The sequence below is a fragment of the Anolis carolinensis genome, chromosome 6 (genome assembly GCF_035594765.1).
Source record: "Anolis carolinensis isolate JA03-04 chromosome 6, rAnoCar3.1.pri, whole genome shotgun sequence".
Taxonomy (NCBI): domain Eukaryota; kingdom Metazoa; phylum Chordata; class Lepidosauria; order Squamata; family Dactyloidae; genus Anolis; species Anolis carolinensis.
In genome coordinates this window covers 18965637-18990263 of record NC_085846.1, presented here as the reverse complement: position 1 = coordinate 18990263, position 24627 = coordinate 18965637, and the positions used below count along the sequence as shown (strand labels likewise).

The following is a 24627-nucleotide window of genomic DNA, read 5'->3' as shown; positions in this document are numbered from 1 at the left end:
TATCAGTACATGTCAGTGGCCCATTGAATCCACTCTGGGTTTCTGTCTAAGTGTTAAATGAGCTATCCACAATGTTCAAATTAATCTCGGGGGGGGGGGGGGGGGGGTTCAGTACCTTCAATGATCCCTTTGAAGTTTAGACTGAAAACTGAAGCAGATTTACTGTGTCACTGGCATAGAGCCACCACCCATTATGGGAGGCAGCTCAAGACATTTTGGTGCCTTAGTCAGAGTTCCCTTCCACACAGCTGAATAAAATCCCACATTTTCTGCTTTGAACTGGAATATATGGCAGTGTGGACTCAGATAATCCAGTTCAAAGCAAATATTGTGAGATTTTCTGTCTTGATATTCTGATTATACGACTATGAAGAGGGGCCCAGAGCAACAACTGTCCCCTTGTCAAACACCCAAATTAAGACACATAACACCTGAAGTTCATTAAGATATTCTGGAACATGAATCAGGAAAAAATATCCACACCACACCATACTTTCAACATTTCACAGACAAAAATGAGGATATGTGGCCAAGCAACAGTAGTGTGTGGTCAAGACGGCAAAAACTAGGCGAGACTGCAGCAGTTTGCTTTTGCCTGAGCTACTGGGAAGAGCAAGCTTCTACATTGTCCTCGCATTTACCTTACAGGTACAGTAGAATCTCACTTATCCAGCATTCACTTATCCAACATTCTGGATTATCCAACGCAGTCTGCCTTTTAGTAGTAAATGTTTTTGTAGTTAATGTTTTCCAATACATTGTGATGTTTTGGTGCTAAATTTGTAAATACAGTAATTACTACATAACGTTACCGTGTATTAAACTGCTTTTTCTGTCAATTTGTTGTAAAACATGATGTTTTGGTGCTTAATTTGTAAAATCATAATGTAACTTGACATTTAATAGGCTTTTCCTTAATCCCTCCTTATTATCCAACATTTTTGCTTATCCAACGTTCTGCCGGCCCGTTTATGTTGGATAAGTGAGACTCTACTGTAGTTAGACTGAGTGCAAAGTGCAACAATTGAAATATGCTGAGAATGAAGGGGGAAAGTAGAAAGAGGGGAGAGAAACTGAAACATATTAAAAGCAGCTCAAAAAGTAGGATGACAGATTAATTGAGATGGTCTCTGGAGCCTCCGGTGGCTCAGTGTGTTAAAGCGCTGAGCTGCTGAACTTGCAGACGGAAAGGTCCCAGGTTCAAACCCCGGGAGCAGCTTGAGCGCCCGCTGTTAGCTCCAGCTCTTGCCAACCTAGCAGTTCGAAAACATGCAAATGTGAGTACATCAATAGGTACCGCTCCGGTGGGAAGGTAATGGAGTTCCATGCAGTCATGCTGGCCACATGACCTTGGAGGTGTCTACAGACAACGCCGGCTCTTCGGCTTAGAAATGGAGATGAGCACCAACCCCCAGAGTCGGACATGAATGGACTTAACATCAGGGGAAACCTTTATCTTTTTACTGCCAAATCGAGACAGTTTGGAAGATATGTCATACTATTGTAGGGACAAGCACATCAGTATATTTCTGCATTCCCTGTGAGGAAAGGTTCTCCTTTCCCATTTTATGCAGTGAGGAGGATTAGAGTGAGACATATAATAAATGTCTCACTCTAATAAATGAATTCCCCAGGGTCATGCATGAAGCTTCTTGGCAGAGCTGAGGTCTGAATCTACAAATTGCAAAGCAATTTATGGATTGATTTATACTATAATATAAATTTTATAAGACTATAAATTTTATCGGTTCCTATACCACACTTTTCAAAAGACATTTATTAATTATTTCTTTATTTAGAGTATTTATACCTCCACCCTTCCGCCAAAAAGGCTCCCAGAGTGGCTTGCAAATCATTTCCAGGACAGTTTACAAAATTAAAACCAACACATCACAGCAATGGGTATGTACCCATTAATATAACTGCGATAAAAAACCACAATTAAAAGCAGCATAAGAACCAGGTCAAAATATTTATTCAGCCTTCTCCAAATTAAATTTTAATCTGAACGTTAGGTTTTAAAAAGGCATTATGTCATTAACAGGAGATGACTTGTGATCCTATTGCATGCATGGTTTTTTTGTGGACGGAAGAGTGAGATTACATCTGACAACATTAACATCAAATATGGATGTAAGGATATGAATGAGTATTTGTGATAGGACTAAGACAAAGTGTGTGTAACCTCATATACCTCCACTGGAATCCCCCTCCCCTTAAAGCCTATTGGGTAGAATAAAAGGAACGGTGTGGCTTAGGCGTCCAATGGGGAGGAGTGGTGGGCAGTGGGTGGAGCATGACTAGGGCATAAAATGGGTTGCTTGCCCCCAATCACAGCATTGTGTGGCACCCAGAGTCTCAGAGGAAGGTGAATCTAGGCACCTTACAATGGCCAGCTTCGGTCTTTGCACCTCGCTTCTGCTTTTGTGCATGGTTAGAGGCAGCCTGCAGGGAGGTAAGTCTGGGTGGCTTAAAAAGGCATTAAGTCATTAATGGGATACTATTTGTGATCCTAATGCGTATATGAATGTTTTGTGGATGCAAGAGTGAGATTACCTCTAGCTGCATTAGCCCCAAATATGGGTGCAAAGCGAGGTGTGGGAAGATTCACATCTCCTCTCCTTATCAGACAGAAGGAACAACCTTACCATGCAGAAAAGGAGATGTAATAATGGCTTTAAAAATTAGTAAAAAGAATACAATAGAAAAAATTAAATCTATACTCACCTTTACTCTTTTTTGATATTCTTGATATGCCTGTCCTTTACCCCCTTATAACTGATATTACTTTTTTAGGTGCTTACAATTATTTGCTCAATTGTGATATTACTTTTCCCCCATTATCAATTTATTTAGTCAACTTTGATATTGATAAGCTTCTGTAATTTAAACAAGCAAATAAATAAGAGCTATAAGAAGGTCCGACATGTGATAAACTAAAAACTTGTCAGGAGAATTACAGAAGGAGACATATCCAGAAAATCTAAGGACTAAATAATGCCACTTCTTACTGATGCCATTTCAGCTTAGGAGTTTACTTTTCACATGCACATTTCACCTGTAATTGACTAATATATGTTTGGTAACAAATTTAATAATGTCAACACTCCTTCTGAACAAAGAAGATCCAAAGAAAGACGTAAACAGAAAGACCAGGCTATTGGATAAGTTATTTAGAGAAGAATTACTTACTCGGTGACAATGGTGGCACCAGAGCAGGATGGGGCAGAAACCAAAGGCAACAGTCAACTGGATCAGTTATGGGAACTCAGCATTAATTTCAGGCAGCATATTTTGAAGGGAATGTAACACTTGAGATTCCTGAGTCTACAGAAGCAAAAGTTGTAAAAACCATTTGCTCCCGAATGCCAAAGTCTTTACCTGCTCTCAGATTCAGAAAAGACAGTAACTGAGCTGTGGTGGTTTGAGCACTGAATTACGACTCAGTCCTGGAAGCCCACTGGGTGACCATGAGCAAGTCACACTCTTTGAGCCTCTGCGGAATGCTGATATAATATGATACGAAATAACAGAAAGGGCACTGGTTGGGCTTCTGATAGTTAGCTGCCTGGCGAATTAAGGTTAGTCTGAGCCTTGAAGGGAAAATTTCAGCAGGAGAATCAGAAAGCTACATCTCCTGAAATTCCCCCTTCTGCTACACCACTGTTAAATGGTGTGGGAACATTGTTCTCTTGCCTATGATGCATTTCTTCAAAGACTTTGGCTGGTTATTTCTGAGCCCTAGGAAAGCACAGGCAGAAGTGATGTCCTTCGCTTCTCACTTTCTTTCAAACACAGATGCCACTTCCTATTGATGCCATTTCAGCTCAGTAAGTGCTGCAGAAGACTACAGTATTTAGGTTAGACTGAGAAAGACCATTGCTGGTCCCAGTTTACCCATGAATATAATTTTGCTGTGTTCCTATGGAGCATTTGTACATTGCAGAGATCTCTGGAGAAAGTGCAGTGGTTTGCCTTTTGGTGTTCTTACCAGAAAGACATGCTATCTCCCTCCTGTAGGATCTCCACTAGTGAAATCAAGAGAGGGAAAGCATGGCCTATCTCTAGTCTTCTTCTGATGGGATGCTGGGATAGCCTTCTATCAGTCAGCAAAGCAGAACAAAGGTGGGGCACCCCCAGATGTTTTTGGATTTTAGCTTTCAGAAACCCCGGGCACTGTGCCAGATAAAGTCTATTCTGATTAAGGAGAAATACATGTGGGAAATGTATAATTGATTACATATGCAAAACCAGCAGATTGTAGGTGTATAGGAATATAAAATCAATTTTGAACCTTAACCTTTTGTACTGAAGCTGCTTTGTTCCTCTTCCCTCCCTGGTCCTTTTTTCTTTGTATTCGTGTTGTATTCGTTATGGTAAACCTGCAACCAGGAATTTTCCCTAACTCAAGCTGGAAAATATGTCTTACAAAATTTTAGGCATGATGAGTGATGATGCCAATGACAGTAATGTGAGCGCATAAGAATATAGAAATGACTGAAGTGTTTGCGTTCAGCATATTTGTTGATGGCAACTGAGTAATTCTTTGATATACTGCCACTACATCAAGAGGCTCTTTGTAGAGTGGAGGGTCAAGAAAATGGAAGTCTAGAGACTTGGCAGTTTGTCCATAAGAAGCAGAAAACAAACCCCATTGTACCCAGCTAGTCTTTTATATCTACACAGCCTTTTGTCAAAATCCTTCTGTGGCTTCTGAGCCATCCCAAAAGGCTGATCTGGTGATTTGCATGCTCTCTCCTCTGTGCTGCACCTCTGTCTGGCACAAAGATGCCACATTCCATCCATGCCCTTGCCAACCCGGTACAAAGATTTCCTCAGTGCCCTCACTAGGGGATGAAAGCCTGACACCGTCTTGCAAAGCAACAAAAGCAAACAAGAAGGCCAGGAGACAAGGTGGGTCGCAGGTGGGTTGAGGGCCAGAATGTCTCTTTGCTCAGATTAAGTCATCTTTTGGCACTGGGGATCCAAGCTTTGTAAGAAGTTCTAAGGAAAGGCCCAAAACTGCTCTTATGGGGCCTGGCCTGGCTGGCTGGAGATAGGTGCTTTCATATCAGAGGCTGGAGGAGGGGAGCAGCTCTCTTGGCAACATAGATTTTTGGGGACACATTGAATGTAGATACCTGCATAGACCACAGCCCATTTCAGACAAGTGCCAGCTGTGCAACTGGTAAAGTGATATCCAAGAAATTTTATACCACCATTATGTAAGCTGTACTCACACTGCAAAATTGTAGCAGCTTGATGCCACTAGTTAGCAGGTCCCTCCCCTGAATTACATCCACATGTTCTCCTGCCAAAGTCTTAAGATGGATCTACACTGCCCTATATCCCAGGATCTCATCTCAGATTGTCTACATTGAACTACATTAAATGGGTCTACACTGCCAGATAATGTGGGATCAGATCCTGGGATATAGGGCAGCCTAAATACTTCACCAGACTATGAATTCCATGATTCCATTGGATAGACACATAGCTGTTGGAATACACTTACCACAATCCTTCACCATTGGCACTGAGGGCTGATGGTAGTTACAATCAGAAGTTGCCTTTTTATTCAGAAAGAGAGCATCTTCAAACACAGTACTGTTCTATGTTTGAAGACATTTGGCTGCCCTTTGAAATAGGGATTGTTGTCTAATTGAATGACTAATAAGAACACATTCTTCGAGACTGATGCAAAACACTTCTATGTTAGGGATGTGATTTTTAGCATATGTGTGCATCTCCAGTGTCATTTGCCTTTTTTGTGGGTCCATTTCAGGAATAAAGCCACAAGGAAATGGACGAGGGGGTCTTTACCTTCCATCCCAGCTAAGAGGTAAGAATCCTATGGCAGGTCCACAGCCTCCACGTTGATTGATAGATTGTTTTTATGACCTCAGTTTTCACTACTACTCACAAAGGTTCACAGTATAAATTAAAACAAGATGCAGTTAAAACAAAATAAATAAATAAACTATCCAAGTTTGAAAAGCATTTAAAACATAATGGTACAATTAAAAGTACACCACAAACACTTCATTAAAATATGTTTCTACAATAATAAGTTGGTTGCCAAAGGTCAGCCCAAATATTAATATTAATAATAACAATAATCCCAGGCCACAGCAGAATCAACGAGAAGCAACGGGAAAAGCTGACACAATACAAGGATTTAAAGATCAAACTGCAAAGACTCTGCCAAAAGCCAGTCCCAGTGGTCCCAGTGGTGATAGGCACACTGAGTGCAGTGCCTGAAGACCTTGGTCTGCGCTTGAAAACAATTGGCCCTGACAAAATTACCATCTGTCAGCTGCAAAAGGCCACCTTACTCGGATCCACACGCATTATTCGCCAATTCATCACATAGTTCTAGACACTTGGGAAGTGTCTGACATGTGATGCAAAACAAAAGCCAGCATAGTGACCTTATTTGCTGCATACTAATCCTGTTGTGTATCAAATAATATTTTTTTTCTTACCCACCACTCCTCATGGCTCAAGGTGGGTTACAACATAGCTAAAAACACATAATTCTCATAAACATTATCTAAAATACATATCAAAACTTATTTCTACAAAATATATATATTAAAATACACAGAACAAAGATTAAAATATAGTGAGATCAAGACACGAGTTTAAAATTCATGATTAAAACTGACTGTGTTTACCTGCTGGAGGTGGGGCTAAATATTCTAAAGACACCAGATCCTGTCTGATCTTGGAAGTTAAGCAAGGTCACCCTTGCTGAGTACTTGGATGGGAGATTGCCAATGCATCCCAGATATTAAAAATGCTAAAAGTAGTGAAGAGGCTAAAAGTTGACAAAATATGCTGTTTGTTGTTCTTGTGAGGTAACTGCTTTATATTTGTTATATCTGAGATATGACTGTTTCAGCCTGGTTACCAAAACAAGGTGTAACAATTAACTTTGTTAGTTGTAACTTATTGCATCTAAGGTCCCTTCCACACAGCTGAATAAAATCCCACATTACCTGCTTTGAACTGGGATATATGACTGTGTGGACTCAGATATTCCAGTTCAAAGCAGATCTTGGTTATATGGCTGTGTGGAAGGGCCCTAAGTTACAAATCCCAGAAACTGTCAGTCATCATACCCACTGCCTATGTTTGTTGAACAAAATCTGGGCAATAACATTTCCAACCTCTTGAGCATTCCAGCCATCACTCACCCTGTCTTATAGGTCTACTGGATTGAAGTCTGTGGTTTTTATATCCCATCCTTCATAGGCGCAGGAGGAATGCAGCCAGCAGCTGGATTGGGACCAGCTGGTGTCAAGGCTGGTAAGTCAGAGAGCAGTCTGGAGGAAGTGCCTTCTTTCATTCCCTGATGCTGGAGAAAATTAAATACTCGTCTTGGTATTTGCCTACTGGTATCCAAACAGTACTGAAAAGAAAAAAAAACTGCCCTACTGATTTTTGCATCACGCTTTACATTAGCCCGACAGTATAGAATGGACAAAGGGTAGATCTTGGAAAAATGCAATGGGTAACTTAACCATCTTCTCCCGCTGTGAAAAAGTCTTCAAAACCTGCTCAGTTTATTTGCCATTTGCGATTTATCCTATGAAAAATCCACATTTTCTAATTATTGTTCAGGAAATTGTATTTTCTATGCAGTAATGTTGCTTTTTTGCTTTGCATGAAGAAAAGAAAAGTCCAAGAAAATGATTCAGATCATTGTACACGCTTATTAACCATGTTACTATCTACACTATAGCACTATGAGGAGTACACTGAGGAATAATTGTAACCGTGCCACACACTGAACTTGAACTCAGGTCTCATGGATTCATATTAGTCTATTTATTTATTTATTTATTTATTTATTTATTTATTTATTTATATTCCTTCTCACATTACACATATAAGGCAAACATTCAATGCCTTGACATAGAACAAAGACAGAAGATAAACGCAGGCTCCGAGCTGGCCTTGAACTCATGACCTCTTGGTCAGAGTGATTGGTCTCAGCTGGCTGCAGCTGGCTGCTCACCAGCTTGCGCCACAGCCCGGGCTAATATGTCCCCGAATTTTAATCCTCTCTCTCTTTTTTCTTTTGTTTTCCTCTCTGCAGGCAGGTACCCTCCTTATGGGACCCAAGGAATACCTACAGGACTGGGTGAGTAAAACTATGCTTGTGGAATAAATTGCACAGAAGTAAGGCATTTATTTATTTATTTACAATATTTATATTCCGCCTTTCTCACCCCAAAGAGGACTCAGGGCGGATCACATTACACATATAAGGCAAACATTCAATGCCTTAACATAGAACAAAGACAAAGACAAATGCAGGGCTCCGAACTTATGACCTCTTGGTCAGAGTGATTAGTTGCAGCTGGCTGCAGCTGGCTGCTCAACAGCCTGCACCACAGCCCGGGCCCAAATTTAAATGTATTTATTTCCCACATCTGTACCCCGTCCTTCTCACCCTGAAGGGGACTTAGGACTCAGGGAATGATATTTCACAGGCCCAAAGCTGATAAAGACAAATACGTTTTTCATTAGCTTCCACAATCCTTTCAAAAATGGAAGCAGCACCAATATATGGAGGCACAAGGAAGTGGCAAGGAGGTGGCATGGGTTTCTGAAGAGGCAGAAGGAATGCACTATTTCAGAATGCAGTTGGGTCAGTCCTCACAGTTTTGAATATTACTTCTCCATAATTAAAAAAAAACCTGCAAGGAGGGAGCAAATATGGCTCTTACTTATGCTCTTATCATAAGAAAGAGCAGGAACAAATTTATAAACTGTGGAGATGAAACAGGAACAAACCTATAAACTGGTTATCTAAATCACAGCTTTGAGTTTTTGTTGGGTCTTGTCTTTGCAGGAGTACAGAACGGATATGGGGCTGGACGCGGCTATGGGGGCAAACTGGGGAAGCCAGGTATGCAGTGCATATCAACATCTGGTCTCAGCTTAGCAAGATGGGAACTCTCACCTTTAGTGTACTAGCACCCATGTGTTATACAGGCTGGCCTCCCCAAATATCTCATAATCAAAGACTGAGAAGGTGGGGAAAGAAGACAGAACAAGATCTTCTGGTAGGGGGTGCCAAGTAATTTGCTGTACATTTGGTGAATAAAAATGCAGAACCTGGAATAACTATTTTTTAGATTAAATGCCTAGAATCAGCTAGCAATCACGGCCTTTGGCATAGATGATTGAGAAATTCTGGGTGTTGTAGTCTTAAAAAGTAACTTTTCCCTACTCTGTAAGTAAAGAATGCTGGGGGTGGAGGGGTTGTGTTTACAACTGTGGTTGCTGCCACAAATTCCTTAGCTATACATCTACTCAAAAACACCCTGCTCCTTAATATCTAGCATGATGTCCACCCACCTGAGTATTTCACCTGGCACAAGCTGGTAGCTTCTATGTTCCAGTAAAAAAAGTATATTTCCTCCAGCCTGGTATCTACATATCCCTGGTATGAAGGCTAGCACAACCACAAATAAGAATCATCACAGAAGCCAGTCTTTCTCGCTTGCTCTTACTGATCTTCTCTATCCATCCATCCATCCATCCATCCATCCATCCATCCATATTATTCTCTTTTAAAATAATTTCTGCCTCCCTATAGGTTATGGACTCCCAACTGGATATGGAGCAGGTAGGATGGCCTTATTTTTGCTTATTTTGCTACGGTATAGCTGCAGTTCTCCCTCCTCACTCTCCATCCATTGGAGTGCTTTGATTGTGTATTTCTTCATGGCAGGCAGTTGCACTTGATGTCCCTTGTGGTTTCTTCCAACTGTGATTTTATGACATGGGCACATATTTTAGAGCAGGAATTAGCTTCCCATGCTCTCAAAGTGCTCTATGTGAACCTTCTCACTCAACCCCTTTGATGTTGTAGGTAGCCTTGACACCATTTGTGCCTCCTAAATTGCATTACAGTATCCTGCTTTCCATTACAGTCAAATCCAAAAGGAAAGGGATATTCTACCAGGACTCTATAGTTGTTAGTGGCTTTCCATGCATCCATGTTGGATTCCTGAAAGCAGCAGCATGAAATTCAGTGGTGGCCACCAATTTCAGAAGTGAGAAAGTGGGGGGAGGAATTCCAATGCAGGCCTCCTCATTTGAAGAGGTTTCCCATCCCATAGTGCTTGGATGGGATCTGACAGCTGTAGTCAAAAAAATTTCTGATAAAATTTTAAAACTACTTTTGGCTTTTCAGTGCTATACAATGTTAAATTGAAATCTAAGGAATTTTATAAACAAATACACCAACAATGCTCATTAGAGTATCCCTTCTGCGTCATTATAGTTCAGGATGCAAAATTGTTTTCCAGGTTACAGAGACCTTGGTTATCCTCGTGCTGGCTTTCCCTTGGCAGGTCAGTACTTCAGATACGTTTCCTCTTTTTCTCTCACAGTTCAAATATTACCAGACTTCCATATTTGCTCTTCGACATGCCAAAAGCTGCATATGCTTTGCTGAATGTCCCATTTTGAAATACATAGACTCCAAGGGACTGCCAGGTTTTTCTATGTATTCTGAGCTATATATGAAACCCAGCTATATTTCTTGATGAAAATATCAAAGGTTTCACTTATTTTCCCACATTGATTTAGGATCCTTGGTGTGGGTTGGGTGAAGTCCAATAATAAGGGAGTTCCTCAGCAGTCCATACTGTACTGGGATATGTTCTTCATGTAACAGTTCTGTGAGTGTAATGTTGAAGGGGATGAACTGTTGCTAATGTGAGTTACCTGAAATGTTACTTTTAAGCGTTTTATCTTTCTTCTCAAGACGGAAAAAACAGACTTCAGAGCAGGTTCAATGACATATGTCTCTAGGGCCTATCCATCCTTATGCATGAACATTAATGTCATCACATAGTTTGAAAGCTAGCAAATCATACAGGTATATTATCAGACAGTTATGTTCCTCTAAATCTATGTATAAGCAGCAGAACAAATGCTGTACTGGATATTAAATCTTCAAGGGACATACTCAAGTAGAATAAATGGATATTGCCTATGAAAAGCTGAGGCAAGCTTCAGCAATATAAATTAGGAGGAAGGGCTCAGACAGGAGATTTGGGCATGGTAAAAGAATTGTTACAACCACTTCTCTATTTTTATCTGTGAAATGTTATTATAGTATCCTGTGATGCCATTAATCAGAGCTATATGCATGCAGTCATGCTAGACAGGTGAAAAATGTATCATCTTGAATAGCTCTGCTTTTGTTTAGAACTTATTGACCGTGAACCGTCTCTTATGAACCTTCAGAAATCAGACAGTGACTCCATAAAATGTTCAGGGATAGCAAAGCAGGGCATGAATGATTTATATGGCCTCCCCTCCACCCCCCTCGCCATTATTATTGGAAGCATATTGTGCAAAGTAAGCATATGTATGCAAATATATTCAGTTTGCATAATTCAGGTCATAGCGTTTCTTAATGGAGGGTTTTTTTGTCTTCCTTTTATTTTTCTCTTTTGTTGCAAAAATTACACAAATATGGTATTAAAACTTTCTGCCTAGTTTTCTAGCTTGACTAACTCATTCTCCCTTTAACTTACAGGTCTTGGTACAAGAGGCAAGCCTTCCAACGCAGGTAAATGGCATGATGGCTATCAGATTGTCTTTCCTGAATAATGAACATCAGTGTGCCACAGCTCCATAAACATAAATAATCCATTATTTTGATAATCTTTGTTCAGTTTAAAAGAACAAGTTTCTAATCTATAACATCTACCTATTACTGTTGTTGATCTTTGCCTCCTCCTCCTCTACTTTTTCTTTTATTTATGTCCCACTTAAACTCTTTTAAAAGAGACTTATAGCCTTTTCTCAACCGGTTGTAACTACACTCTGCCTAATGGTAGGGCAAGCCAGCCTTTAAGCCACATTTCATAGAATCATAGAATCACAGAATTGGAAGAGACCTCATGGGCCATCCAGTCCAACCCCCTGCCAAGAAGCAGGGAAATTGCATTCAAAGCACCCCCGACAAATGGCCATCCAGCCTCTGTTTAAAAGCCTCCAAAGAAGGACCCTCCACCACAATCCAGGACACACTGCAGAACAAGCTCTCAGAGTTAGGAGGTTCTTCCTTATGTTCAGGTAGAATCTCCTTTCCTGAAGTTTGAAGCCACTGTTCTGCATCCTAGTCTCCAGGGCAGCAGAAAACAAGCTTTCTTTAAACTGCCTACTCTTTTCTTGTCCACTTACTAGATGCCTCTGTAGAATTCTGATGTGAGTCAAGTAGAGTACTAGTCCTAGCCTTTATTCAGCCTCAAAATATCACTTGTGCAAAGATTTCTTCTCTCTTTTTCCCTTTTAGCAGGCTATGGGGCAGGACTCAGTGCTGGTGGTTATCCAGCAGTAGGACTACAGCAAGGTAAGTACCAAGAGGTGATTGGATTACTACATAGGAATTCTAGCACCAAAAATGAGCAGGGATTGGGGAGAAAGTCATTGGGAACTCTCCAAGGTGTGCATTATTTGTCCATAGAGAAGCCATGCAGTTCAACCCTGTCCTCTGCCTTATAACCCCTGCCCTATTTGTTCAGGGAAAGCATTCTGCTTTCAGAAGCAAGTGCTTGTGTTTTGAAGGGCTCTGGATACAAATGTCCATTTGAAGCGATTGCTTTGATCAGTGTGGGCAGCTGTAATATCTCTGGGAGCCAATGTTTTCCCTGTTTCTTTCTGGGGGCTAAAATAACTGCCAAAAACAATCCCTCCTCCCCTCGAGATGGCAAGAAGTCAAGTTCTGATTTTGAATAACGTATTTTTACTGTTGAAGAATACAATGAGATCTGCAACTTATTTAAAAGGAGAATTGCCTCTTCTGCAATTCACTCTTTGGAGCAACAGAAAAAGAGTGGCTAATGGAGTCTTGAAGGAACATTGGGCATGAAAAACAGCCTTACAGATTGAATACTGGGTTTGACTTAAAATTATTTCAGGGAGGAAGGGGGGCTGTCATTTTTATCTTGATTTGTTTGTTTCCTCCGTGCTTTCTTCAACAGCTTATCCTGGCAGCATGGGAGCTGGTGGTTATCCAGGCAACGGACTCCAGAATGGATATGGCAATGGTGAGGGAAGTGGGAGAGGGATGGGGTGACAGAATGTCATCACACAGTTTCCAATTGTCCAGATTTGGCAGAGACCGCACAGTTAATCCTCTGTTTTCCACTTTGTAAATGCCTTTTTACATTTCCCAGTTTTTCTCTCCTTGCACTTTCACATTTATTCCTAGCTTCCTTCTATTGCTACAAACTGAGTTTTAGGTGAAAGGGTCAGGGGAGAGAGAGGAGGGATAGGATCCTATCTTTCCCAGTAGGTTCAAGCAAAGGCAAACCTCAGCATTTTCTCCTAGCTTTTGTGTTCTTTCTCATCTATAACTTTCATCTTCTTGACCATACTCAGTGACTGCATGACCACACATGTCCTAGTTTTGATCTGTGAAATGTCGGAAGGTATGTGGTCTTTTTCACACAATACAATCATAGCACTAGGTTTACACTTTAAATGTTCTGATTGCATCCTGTGGAATCTTGGGTTTTTAGTTTGATGTCACATAGAGCCATCTTCTCGAAGAGCAAACTGTTCTTGAATATCATTTTCATCATTCCAAAATGTCCAGAAGGTGGAGCTGTTGATCAACATGCTGAGAGAAAAACTACTTAAAAAGCATCTCTTCAAACATGTTTATTTGTCCAGGAAGTCACTTTCTAATTTAATGTAAAGAGGTAGAGAATTCAGTTTTTATGGGTTCAGCTTTCAACAGGGTTTGTGTAAATAACATCACAAAGATGTGGTTTATGTCTCTTTTCCAGGATATGGAGCTGGAAGCAATGGATTTGCTGGCGCTGCATCTCAGCCGGGTGGATATGGTAATGGCAATGATAATGGAGTGTCATATTTATTTATTTATCTTCCTTCCCCCATGGACCTTGGAGGGGGGTGGTACAAGAAACTTGTGAGGTATATTAGATTGAGAAATGGTAATTTGTTCAAGGCCTCCTTGGATTTGTCATGGTGACATATTCAAAGTAATCTATGTCTAAAGTCAACATCGATGGCTACACCTCATTGGTAATATTAAGGTAAAGGATGTAAGGTTTCAGTTTGTACATAAAAGATGTACAAAAATACAGAATTTGGAAAAGTTGGCTTACAAATCACTACTGTAAACCTTAGTCAACAGAATGGCCAATGGTTAATGTTGTGAGTTGCATTCTCCAAAAGTAACTTCTAAGATCTGGCTCACCAGCAATTAGTGGGAAAGAAAGAAGCAGGTAACAGAAGTCTAATGTGAACTTCAAAAATTCAAGAAGTATCAGCTACAGAAAATTTAATGCAGGACCAGTCCCAGATACATTGTTATCCAAGGTAGATGACAATATGACTCCCTGACCCCTGGACACTAATTGAATGGGGAGTTGAATCTTATTTTGACACTGTGATAGTGCAAGTCTCGATTTCAGGCACAGGGGAGATCATTTTTTAACAACAGGAAGTAAATGGAATTAACTTATTTTTCACTTCAACTTTCCAAAAATAGTCTCTACTGGACCAAAAATGGCCAGGGGGCTCCTAAAACATAGCAGAAATTGCACTACAATAGGCTTTTAGGGACAAAAAAGTTAACTCTACCAGGCAGCCCATGGTGTGATGGAAATGCTGTCCACACACCCCTTGAGTCACTTCTATGAGCATTTTGGTCCCAAAATAAATGTTTTCTTTCCTTGAGCTGGGTTTTGCCTATTCCTGATATAAACCTTGAGTCCATTGAGGAGAAATGACAGTGAGATGAAAGACTGTGTACTGAGATCTTGGGGATTGTTCCTTTTGCAGGTGTCCAAATGCCTTATAGCAGTCAATTAGGAGGCCCTGCTGGAGATTCTGCTGCTGCCAAATATGGGGGTGAGTGTTCTTGCTGGTGCATAAGGAAAACCAACCTTTCCCAGGCCATTGGCAGCCTGGCAAACTGTTGTAGGTCATGAAAAAAATGGGATTATTTGGAAAGTGCTTAGTTTTAATAAGCATTGTGGTGGCAGAATGGAAAGATAGCTTTAATGACCTTCCTTGCTATCTTAATGGCCTTCTGTTGCCCCTTTCCTGATTCCCATCTATGCTACAGGCGCAGGGCAGCTCCCATACAGTGGTCAGCCACAGCAAGCAGAGGCTGCTGGTCTAGGAGGAGACTATGGTGCTGGGAGATACGGTAAGTTGAGAAACAGGATGGCTTGCAAGTAGGATGCTTGATCCCTGCAGAAGAAACCAAATTTTGAACCAAGCACTGACAATTTAAACTTTCATCCCCATCAAGAGCGGCAACGATCTAGTCTCTACATCAGAAGTGGGCACCTTCTGGACATCAGGCAGTTACATTGGATCCCCACTGGAGCCACATCAGTGGTGGCATTGCTGATTTTGCACACATGTTGCCACAGTGCCACAAAATGGCAGCAGCAACAGGTGGCAGTCCTAGTAAAAAAAAGAGGGGAAGGAAAGGTGGGGGAGAGTAGTGCCAGGTGTCAGGTAGTTATCTTGATAGGACTGCTTTCATAGGCTGAACTTGTGGTATAGATTAGGAGCAGCCCTTAAGGACAGAGATAGGAATCATGTCCACAGATAAGTCCAGGGCAGCTCCTGCTAATCCTCTCAAGGACACAGTAACACTTTTCCCCTCCTAATTTTTAAAAATTGTCCAGAAAGCCATGCTTTTCAGTCAAATATATTCTAAATGCAATAATACATTGCTTCAGGGGTTCCTCGCTCCAAAAAAAAAGGGGGGGGGCTTCCTCCAACAGCGCACAAGGTGTGTGGGAGTGACAAAATATCACTTTCAGTCAATCAAAATGGCAGTCAGAATGGTACACTGGCCCTTCAAAGATCCAGAGGTGATGGAAATCAACCGGTGAAGGGCTGTGGGTTTTATCACAAATCCATGTCTGTGGTAGGATGCGATCAGCTGCTATAGAGTCTTCAACTGTCAAATTTGGGGCTGAAGATAAACCAGGACCATATGACTAATGATTCAATTTAGCAACCTCATCCCATCTTCCTTTTCTTAGTTTTCCTGCAAATTCCAACTTGTCTCTAATGGCCTCCCTGAACTTAGTCTTACTCTTCCCGACAAGAACGAAGTAATCCTCTGGTCTAGTTCTTTTCAATTTAATCCTCTTCTCCGAAAGAGTTAAATTGGCTCAGCCACAAGACTGCCTCTTGCCAAGATCCACTTGTGAAAGGATCTGATCTTCCCTTCTCCCAGATCTAATGATGACACCACTGGGCTAGTATTTTGTAATGTGTTTCTGGATACTTAGTAAATGAAGCCCGTCCTAACTTGTCCGGGAATATTAGCAAATGATTGTCAGTGGGCAAGCCTACCAGACAGGAGTGAAGTCTGTAGCATTTTCCATTTTAGGAATTAGTTCCCACTTGTCTCTATCCAGGTGGGCCTTAGCTGTCATATGGGCCACAGCTTGCCCAGACCACAGGGCTGAATAGCAGGGAGTTTCACCTCGCGAGAGGGTGGCAAGCAAAATATGTTGGGCTGAGAGGAGCCTGAGTAGCTGCCAAAGTAGCTTCAGGGGCCCAATTGGCCCTTGGGCTGCATTTTGTTCAATGATGGATTTGTTTCACTCTAGGCAAGGGGAAAGTGATGGGTGCAAGCTTGCATACCAGGAGCTTGCTACAATTTACAAGGCTTTTTTTTTTTTTTGCTATAATTTGCTGGGGGGGAAAGCGGGATGCTATGTATTTAGTTAGATTTCCTCTTTTCTTCCTGGTTGTTATAGTGTAAGGTCTGTAAGCTGTAAGCTGTTGAGCAGCTGCCTTAAATCACTCTGACCATGAGGTCATGAGTTCGAGGCCAGTCCGTGGCGGGGTGAGCACCCGTCAATTAAAAATAAAAAATAGCCCCTGCTCGTTGCTGACCTAGCAACCCGAAAGATAGTTGCATCTATCAAGTAGGAGATAAGGTACCACTTATAAAGTGGGGAGGCAAGATTAACTAATTTACGACCTGGAATGAGGAAGTGCCGTCAGTGTGGATGATGAAGCAGCTGCTCCCCCCTGTGGCCAGAATCGAACATCCCCTCAGAAGAAACGTTAACTTGCCTCTGCGTGTGTCTCTCAGTCTCTGTTTGATGTGTATATGGCCATTGAATGTTTGCCCTATGTGTGTTATAATGTGATCCGCCCTGAGTCCCCTTCGGGGTGAGAAGGGCGGAATATAAATACTGTAAATAAATAAAAATAAATAAATACTCTCCACTCTGCTGTGCATCCACCTTCTGGCTAGAAACAGCTAGGCTAGATTAAATGTTCCTTATCCCCATCTTCCTAAGAAAGTGAGAGAAATAATCCTATTATTTCACCTTGATCTTTGAAACAGCCACTTTAGCTAAGATTTTTCTCTTACTATCCAAAGATTTATTCTTTCTCAATTTTCCCCACCCCCATGCTGTGCATGTATTCAAATTAAAGTTGTAGGCAACAGTTGTTGCTATTTAATGCATAACATTTAATGACATCACCAAGGGTTCTTCCTAGGCCTCAGGCTTTGGCTGGAAATCTCAGCACTTTTGGATGAGCCTGAACTGCAACACTGAGGATGTTGAGTCACTGGATTCTCTCCCCCCCGCAATGTGTGCAGAGAATTCCCCCAGAGCTAAAGTGTCAGGGGAAGGCAGTAAATGCAGGACGTGAGATGGGCTCTTTTGTTTTAAATGCTTGCTTTCTTTTCACCCTCTGCTTCCTGTCCACTCTGTGCAGGTAATGGAAATGGCCTGGGATATATGAATGGTGGAGAAGCTAATGGGCTAGGGGCAGGTAAGATGGAGGGATCTTAATAAGATAATTTAAACCCCACCCTCTCCAATTGAGTTCCCATAATATTCTTTTCACCCTTTTCTTGAAAAAATATTATGCCTGATACTGGTCTGGTGTGACTGAAAGCACTTTCTGCAACTAGATGTTTCACTGTGCCTTCACTTTAATTTCACATATACATTCTCTGTGCTTAGCTTTTGGCTCTCATTCTGTCTGGCAGGTGCATATGGTCCCCTTGCAGCCGGGCAAGCACAAAGAGGGTATGGTGGTCCACTAAGCCCTGGACAAGCACTGGGAGGCTATGGTAGGTGACTCCATATTTGTGTTATAGCACCAAATATGAGGAACCCCTTCCTGCTCCACCACAATGATACCCAAGTTGGGGACATTCTAGATGTCCTTATTGTTCCTTTAATTGTATAATCCCATAATGTGACATCACCAGCCTTGCATCACTGCTGCCACAACAGACAAGCAAGTGTCTGAATTCCTCTACGTCAAGAACACTATTGCAGCATTCTAAGAATCACAAGTATATAATGCAAAAAAATAAATAATGTTCAGTGTACCCTAAAATATTATTTCATTAAGAAATCTAAATCCTGATTTAACTCTCTCACCCAAACTCACATCTTCTTCACACATTCCTAAAGAACCAACCAACTGTTCTAACTCTAATCTATCTCTGACCCTAACTCTTACTACATCTCTCATTCTCATTTTCCTCGGTCTCTCTGATAACCATTGAACCATTTTAATATCCCTTTGAACATTCAGCCAGTCACCAATACATCCCTTCTCATCCCTCCCAACAGATGACTTACCTTATTACATTTACTATTCATGACATACATAGCAATGACTTACCGATACTTTAATTTCTCCGATAAGCACAACATTCCCCTCCAAAGGTCCATAATGTCATAGACAGCCCAAATAATGTCTCTCTTTTTTAACATTCCAAAAATAATATTTTTTAAGTTGAAGGTAATGGGTTGGAACCAGACTTAACTAAAGGCGTAATTGCAATTACAATGCACTTAATTACAGTTGACTCACTGTAATCAGTATGATTAATAAATCATGATCAATTAAATATGATTCATTCAGTGAGGCTGCTATACACTTGACGACTAAATATGGATCCAGCCCATGAGCTTTAAATAATTGGTAGAGAAGCAGACCTCACAGTGATCTACAGAGAATTCGAATCAACTGAAAGTAAACTCTTTAAACTAAAATAAAATGACAGAAGTAGGAGAAAAACAATGCTGCACAATTCAGAGTTAACCTTATCAGTTTCTTTCTTTTTTCCTTTAGGGGGGAAAGAATCAAAGTATGGAATGAATGGATTTCTGGGAAATGGGTACAGAGGTAAAAAAAGTAGAGAATCCTCGTATACATTCCATCATTATATCACAACCTCATTAAGAAACTGTATGTTCAACCACCCCCATTTTAGCCAGATCTGTATAGTCCTAACTTCCATAGAAAATAGGTAAGCATTATCTATTCCACAAACATGAACACTTTTAAGACAAAGATCCTGTTTTCTGAAAGTCCTAGTTTATATAACTGAGGTGGGCGATGTGCTTTCCTTCAGAGATTGTTGGATACCAACCTCCATCATCCCCTTATCACTGACTGTGCTAATTATGGCTGATAGGACTTGCAATTGAATCATAACTGAAGAATCACACTTGCCTAACCAATCTATAATATCATATAAATAGTAATGGATTGAGTCCGGCTTAGTCTAGTGTGGAAAAGACCTATCCATGAGACTCTAACAAAAACTGGATCCCATCACATGTTTCAAAGATGACCTTGCTTATAAATCATTACCGTTCTGGATTTGTTACGTATCTGAAATGTAGATATGCCTTTATCTCCAAATTGAGAGTGTTTCTGGATAATACACACACCCAACACACACACACATATACATGTAATGCCACAAATCTGTATAATATTTGGATACTAAAAGCACTGTCTGCTGTATGATTGTCTGGTGGATAATAATAATAATAATAATTTGTTTTTATACCCCGCCCCATCTCCCCGAAGGGACTCGGGGCGGCTTACATGGGGCCTGGCCCGATAAAACAAACAAATAACAGTAACAAAGCAATAAAACAATTTTCCCAGTAAAAAACAACAACGTACCCCTTCCCACATCATGCCTCTCTGTGATCAGATTTTGTTGACTGCAAACTTGTAATACATGTAATAGTAATTGTCTTATTGTCCTCATCTTTCTTTCCTTAGTTCGCTGCCCTTCTGGAAAATGCTGAGGGGGGTGACATGGCTTCAAGGAATGACCCACAGCAGGATTTAGGCATCCCAACAACCTTTTGGTGCTAATTCTGATGACGAGGAGTACCGACATTTGCCAGTATAAATGATAATGCCTTTCTTTTTTTCATACTGTGTTATTATTTTATTATTACAGATGTTTCATTTTAAAAGTTGGGGGAGGAGCTTGCCTTTTAGGTTTTAAAGCCTCCATCAGCACTTTTTTCCCCAAAAGCTCCAATCACGGTAGTGATCTAGTGCTATAGAAATATTCACTGCAGACTTGGAATTTCCTTTCTTCCTCCAAAGAACGTGACCTTAAAAACCTCCCTTCTTCGCAGGTAGTTTAGAGATTATTCCCATCTGTGTATATTGAGCCCCATACCCCAGTTACCTTTCAATAAAAATACAATTGTTTAGTCTTGTGTTCTTTATTATTAAATCCCACATTATCTGCTTTGAATTGGGATATGGGGCAGTGTGGACTCAGATAACCCAGTTCAAAACAGATATTGTGTAAATTTTCTGCCTTGATATCCTGGGTTATAAGACTGTGTAGAAAGGTCTTACGTAATTGTTCTGTATTCACAACAGCCATTTAGTCACAATTGTGACACTATTGCGAGGATTGTATCTTACATTTACCAGGCATCAGCTGCACGGGAAGAAGGAGATCTATTTTGCTGATGATCAGAGTAGGAATGAATAACATATCAGGTTTTATGCATTGGCCCAGGAAAAGTTATTTAGTTAAGTACAGACTCGGTACAATCCTCGTATCTGTGGGATGGCACCCACAGTTTCACTTACCCATATTCAACAATATATATATATATATATATATATATATATATATATACACACAATTTTTTTTAGGTGCTACAATTGATTCTATGTTATACTTCTGTTGATAGGTACTCAGCACTATGAAGTAAAAAATGTATTGTGACACAAAATGTAACAGGCAGCAATAACAAATAAACCCTGTTTCTTTTATTATTTTCTGCCTTTGCTATGGCACAACTAAATAAATTCTAGTGCAAGCAGTCATTACTTAATGAATGGAATTTGAATCCTGCCTTTATCCCAATATGGAATCTTAAACTACTCACAATATAAATTAAAACCAGACACAATTAGACAATGAATACAAAAGTTTACAAATTCATAACTATTTAAAATCTTAATTCAAAACAGTTCTTCAGAGGCCATAAAATATAAGAACAGCAACACCAGTAGATGAATAGTCCTTTTATGTCCAGTTGAGTGCCACATGATCTCAGATATAAATACACTTGTTTTTGGAAAACTTCAGTTTGTTGGAGAATAAGTTGATACAAAACATTCTGAAGACAAAAGAGCTATGGAAATAAATCTGAGATAAGATTGTGCTGAAGCAACAGTCAGGTTTGTGTGTGTGTGTGTGTGTGTGTTTGTTTGTTTTTTAATATAACATCAGGAACCATCAACTGTTCCTGGCACACTATTAAAGCCAAAATAGCAAAACTGAAATAATGGGCTTGGCCTCAACTTTGCAGAGAGAAGGCTATTCATAAAACTCAGCAACCCAGAAAAGATGACATGACTCAGATAGGTGATGAAGGGCCCTTCTAGACAGGCCCTATAACCCATGATCTGATTCAACGTTTTCTGTTTATCCCAGATTATCTGGTAGTGCAGATTCATATAATCCAGTTTAAAGTTGAAAACCTGGGATCAGATCCTGGGGTATAGAGCCTGTCTGGAAGGGCCCCAAGTGACTAACAGCAACTCTGAAGAGCTACAGAAATATATTGTTGGGGTGGCAGCTAATTCAGAAGCAATTTGAGGATGGAGTGACAGTGTTATCAAGCCACAGCACCCCCTTCCCAAATTGATCTGGACCTTCAGAGAGACTCCAAGTAAGAGATATGATTTTATTTTCCTTTAAAAAAAAAATCTGCTCTTTCAAAGTTACACAGTATCGAAGCCTCTGGAAGCTCCGAAAGAATCCAGCAGCAACTGTACCTCAAATGTCTAAACCCTTTAATAAATGTATAAAATATTTATTGTGTAACTTGTTTTGATTGTATACTGTATAAATTCCTAAATGTATAAAACTGTATCAAATATATTATGAAGGGAGCTGCTTCTCCCAGTGCCCAATACAGTAGATTCTCACTTATCCAAGCTAAACGGGCCGGCAGAAGCTTGGATAAGCGAAAATCTTGGATAATGATAATAATCTTGGATAATAAGAAGGGATTAAGGAAAAACATATTAAACATCAAATTAAGTAATGATTTTACAAATTAAGCACCAAAACATCATGTTATACAACAAATTTGACAGAAAAAGTAGTTCAATATGCAGTAATGTTATGTTTTAATTACTGTATTTACAAATTTAGCACCAAAATATCACGAGATATTGAAATCATTGACTACAAAAATGGCTTGGATAATCCAGAGGCTTGGATAAGTGAGACTCTACTGTATTTAAAAAGCTTCTGGGAATGGAGATCGCTGAACAATTAAAAAGGTTTCTCCCTGCGATCTCTCAAGCTAGATAATATCATTTCCTTTGTGTTTATATACAAGATGGATAACTCCTTTGGCACCAGGGCTATGTTGACAATGTTTTACCTGTTTAAATATGATCTGAGGCTTATGGTTTCACAAAGGAAAGGCTAAAACAAATAAGAATACATTAGCCTTTTGAAAGGGCATTCAAGCCTCTGGTCACCCAGAATGACCACCTTTTGTTCCCTGGGTGTTGCATCTTTCTCTTCATGGAACTGGACACTTAAATCAATCAAGAATCATCTGCATACCCACGTCATCATCTCCTTCAGTTTCACAGCATCCATTGAGGTGAAACATTTAAACTTACTTACCAATAACCAGCTGTTCTTCTTCCCGCCATGTGGATCTCCTCCTCCTGTCAGTGATGTCAGAGAAACTGCCAGCCAATCACTGTGTGTATCCTAGCCGGTTTGTTTCTCAGCCAATCAAGAAGAGGCAAAAGAATAGCTGTCAGAAGTGTATAAAATTCATGTAGATGTTAAATAGAGTATGGGCCAATAAACATCCCTATTTTACTCCGCTTGTTGTAGAAAAGGCTTCTGTCAGTGAGCCATTTCTGCCAAATCTGACCCTCGTTTCTGTATTGAAGTATAATTCCTGTATCAGTCTCACCAATCTGCAATCTATATCATAATTCTATAACTTTCCCTATAATCTATTTCTGTTGATGGAGTCAAAAGCAGCAGAAAGGTCAATGAAAGCAGCATGGACATGATTTTTCATTACCTTTGTGTATTTCCTTATGACGTGATTTAATATGAAGCATTAATCTATGATGCTATATACATTTCGGAAACCAGCTTGTTCTTCATAGATTGTTTTTCTTGCAATGTCTTGCAATTTTCTATTGTACATTTGTAAGTACAGTAGAGTCTCACTTATCCAACATTCGCTTATCCAACATTCTGGATTATCCAACGCATTTTTGTAGTCAATGCTTTTAATACATTGTGATATTTTGGTGCTAAATTCGTAAATATAGTAGTTACTACGTAGCATTACTTCATATTGAACTACTTTTTCTGTCAAATTTGTTGTATAACATGATGTTTTGGTGCTTAATTTGTAAAATCATAACCTAATTTGATTTTTAACAGGCTTTTCCTTAATCCCTCCTTATTATCCAACATATTTGGTTATCCAACGTTCTGCTGCCCCGTTTATGTTGGATAAGTGAGACTCTACTGTATTACCTTGATCCTGGCATGACTTTTGGCCAAAATGAGTGCTGTGTGCCACTGCATTGCACAAGATGATCACTCTACATTGTGGGAGCCCCCAGTGGCGCGATGGGTAAAACATCCGGGCATCCCTTGGGCAACGTCCTTGCAGACGGCCAATTCTCCCGCACCAGAAGCGACTTGCAGTTTCTCAAGTTGCTCCTCACACATAAATCTACATTATGGATTTAATTCGGTTTGACACCACTTTAACTACCATGGTTCAATGCTATGGAATCATGGGAGTTGTAATTTGGTCAGGTGCCAATGAAGGCCAAAGAAGCTGTAAAACTTCAACTCCCATGACACCGTAGAATAGAATAACTTTATTGCCATTGTACAACGAAATTAAATGCTTTCCCCAGCACACGTGACAAAAATAACACACCAACCATTGAGCCCTGGCAGTTTAAGTGGTGCTGTATTTTGTCAGTGACACAGGTTTGCCATTGTTAAGTTAGACCAGGCATGGGCGCTTAAGCACCTGAGGGGGAAAAGGAAGGGGCCTGAGGCTGTTAGGAATGGTGGGAGTTGGAGTCCAAAACACCTGGAAGGCCCAAGTTTGCAATACACTGCAGGGACCCAGTCAAGACGTGTCTCTTCCTTTGCTGTCAATCACCTCCTTTGGTGGTTCCTGATTGGCGAAAAGAGAGAAAAATGGCGCCGAGGAGGCTGAGAGAGGGGGAAAGGGGGGCGGGGCATGTGCCCTTAAC

At 40.4% G+C, this 24627-nt stretch overlaps 1 protein-coding gene across 1 annotated transcript; it reads left to right on the top strand.

Moving 5' to 3' along the window:
* Positions 1-2342: 2342 nt before the first annotated feature.
* Positions 2343-20549, top strand: grep1 (glycine rich extracellular protein 1). The gene is made up of 17 exons (XM_003225225.4): positions 2343-2455; positions 5786-5842; positions 7258-7311; positions 8105-8149; positions 8864-8920; positions 9614-9643; positions 10329-10373; positions 11570-11602; positions 12332-12388; positions 13020-13085; positions 13830-13886; positions 14851-14919; positions 15137-15220; positions 17779-17835; positions 18056-18139; positions 19156-19209; positions 20104-20549. Exons 1-17 carry the CDS (start codon positions 2389-2391, stop codon positions 20127-20129), a joined length of 942 nt encoding a protein of 313 aa, XP_003225273.2. The 5' UTR covers positions 2343-2388; the 3' UTR covers positions 20130-20549.
* Positions 20550-24627: the final 4078 nt, after the last annotated feature.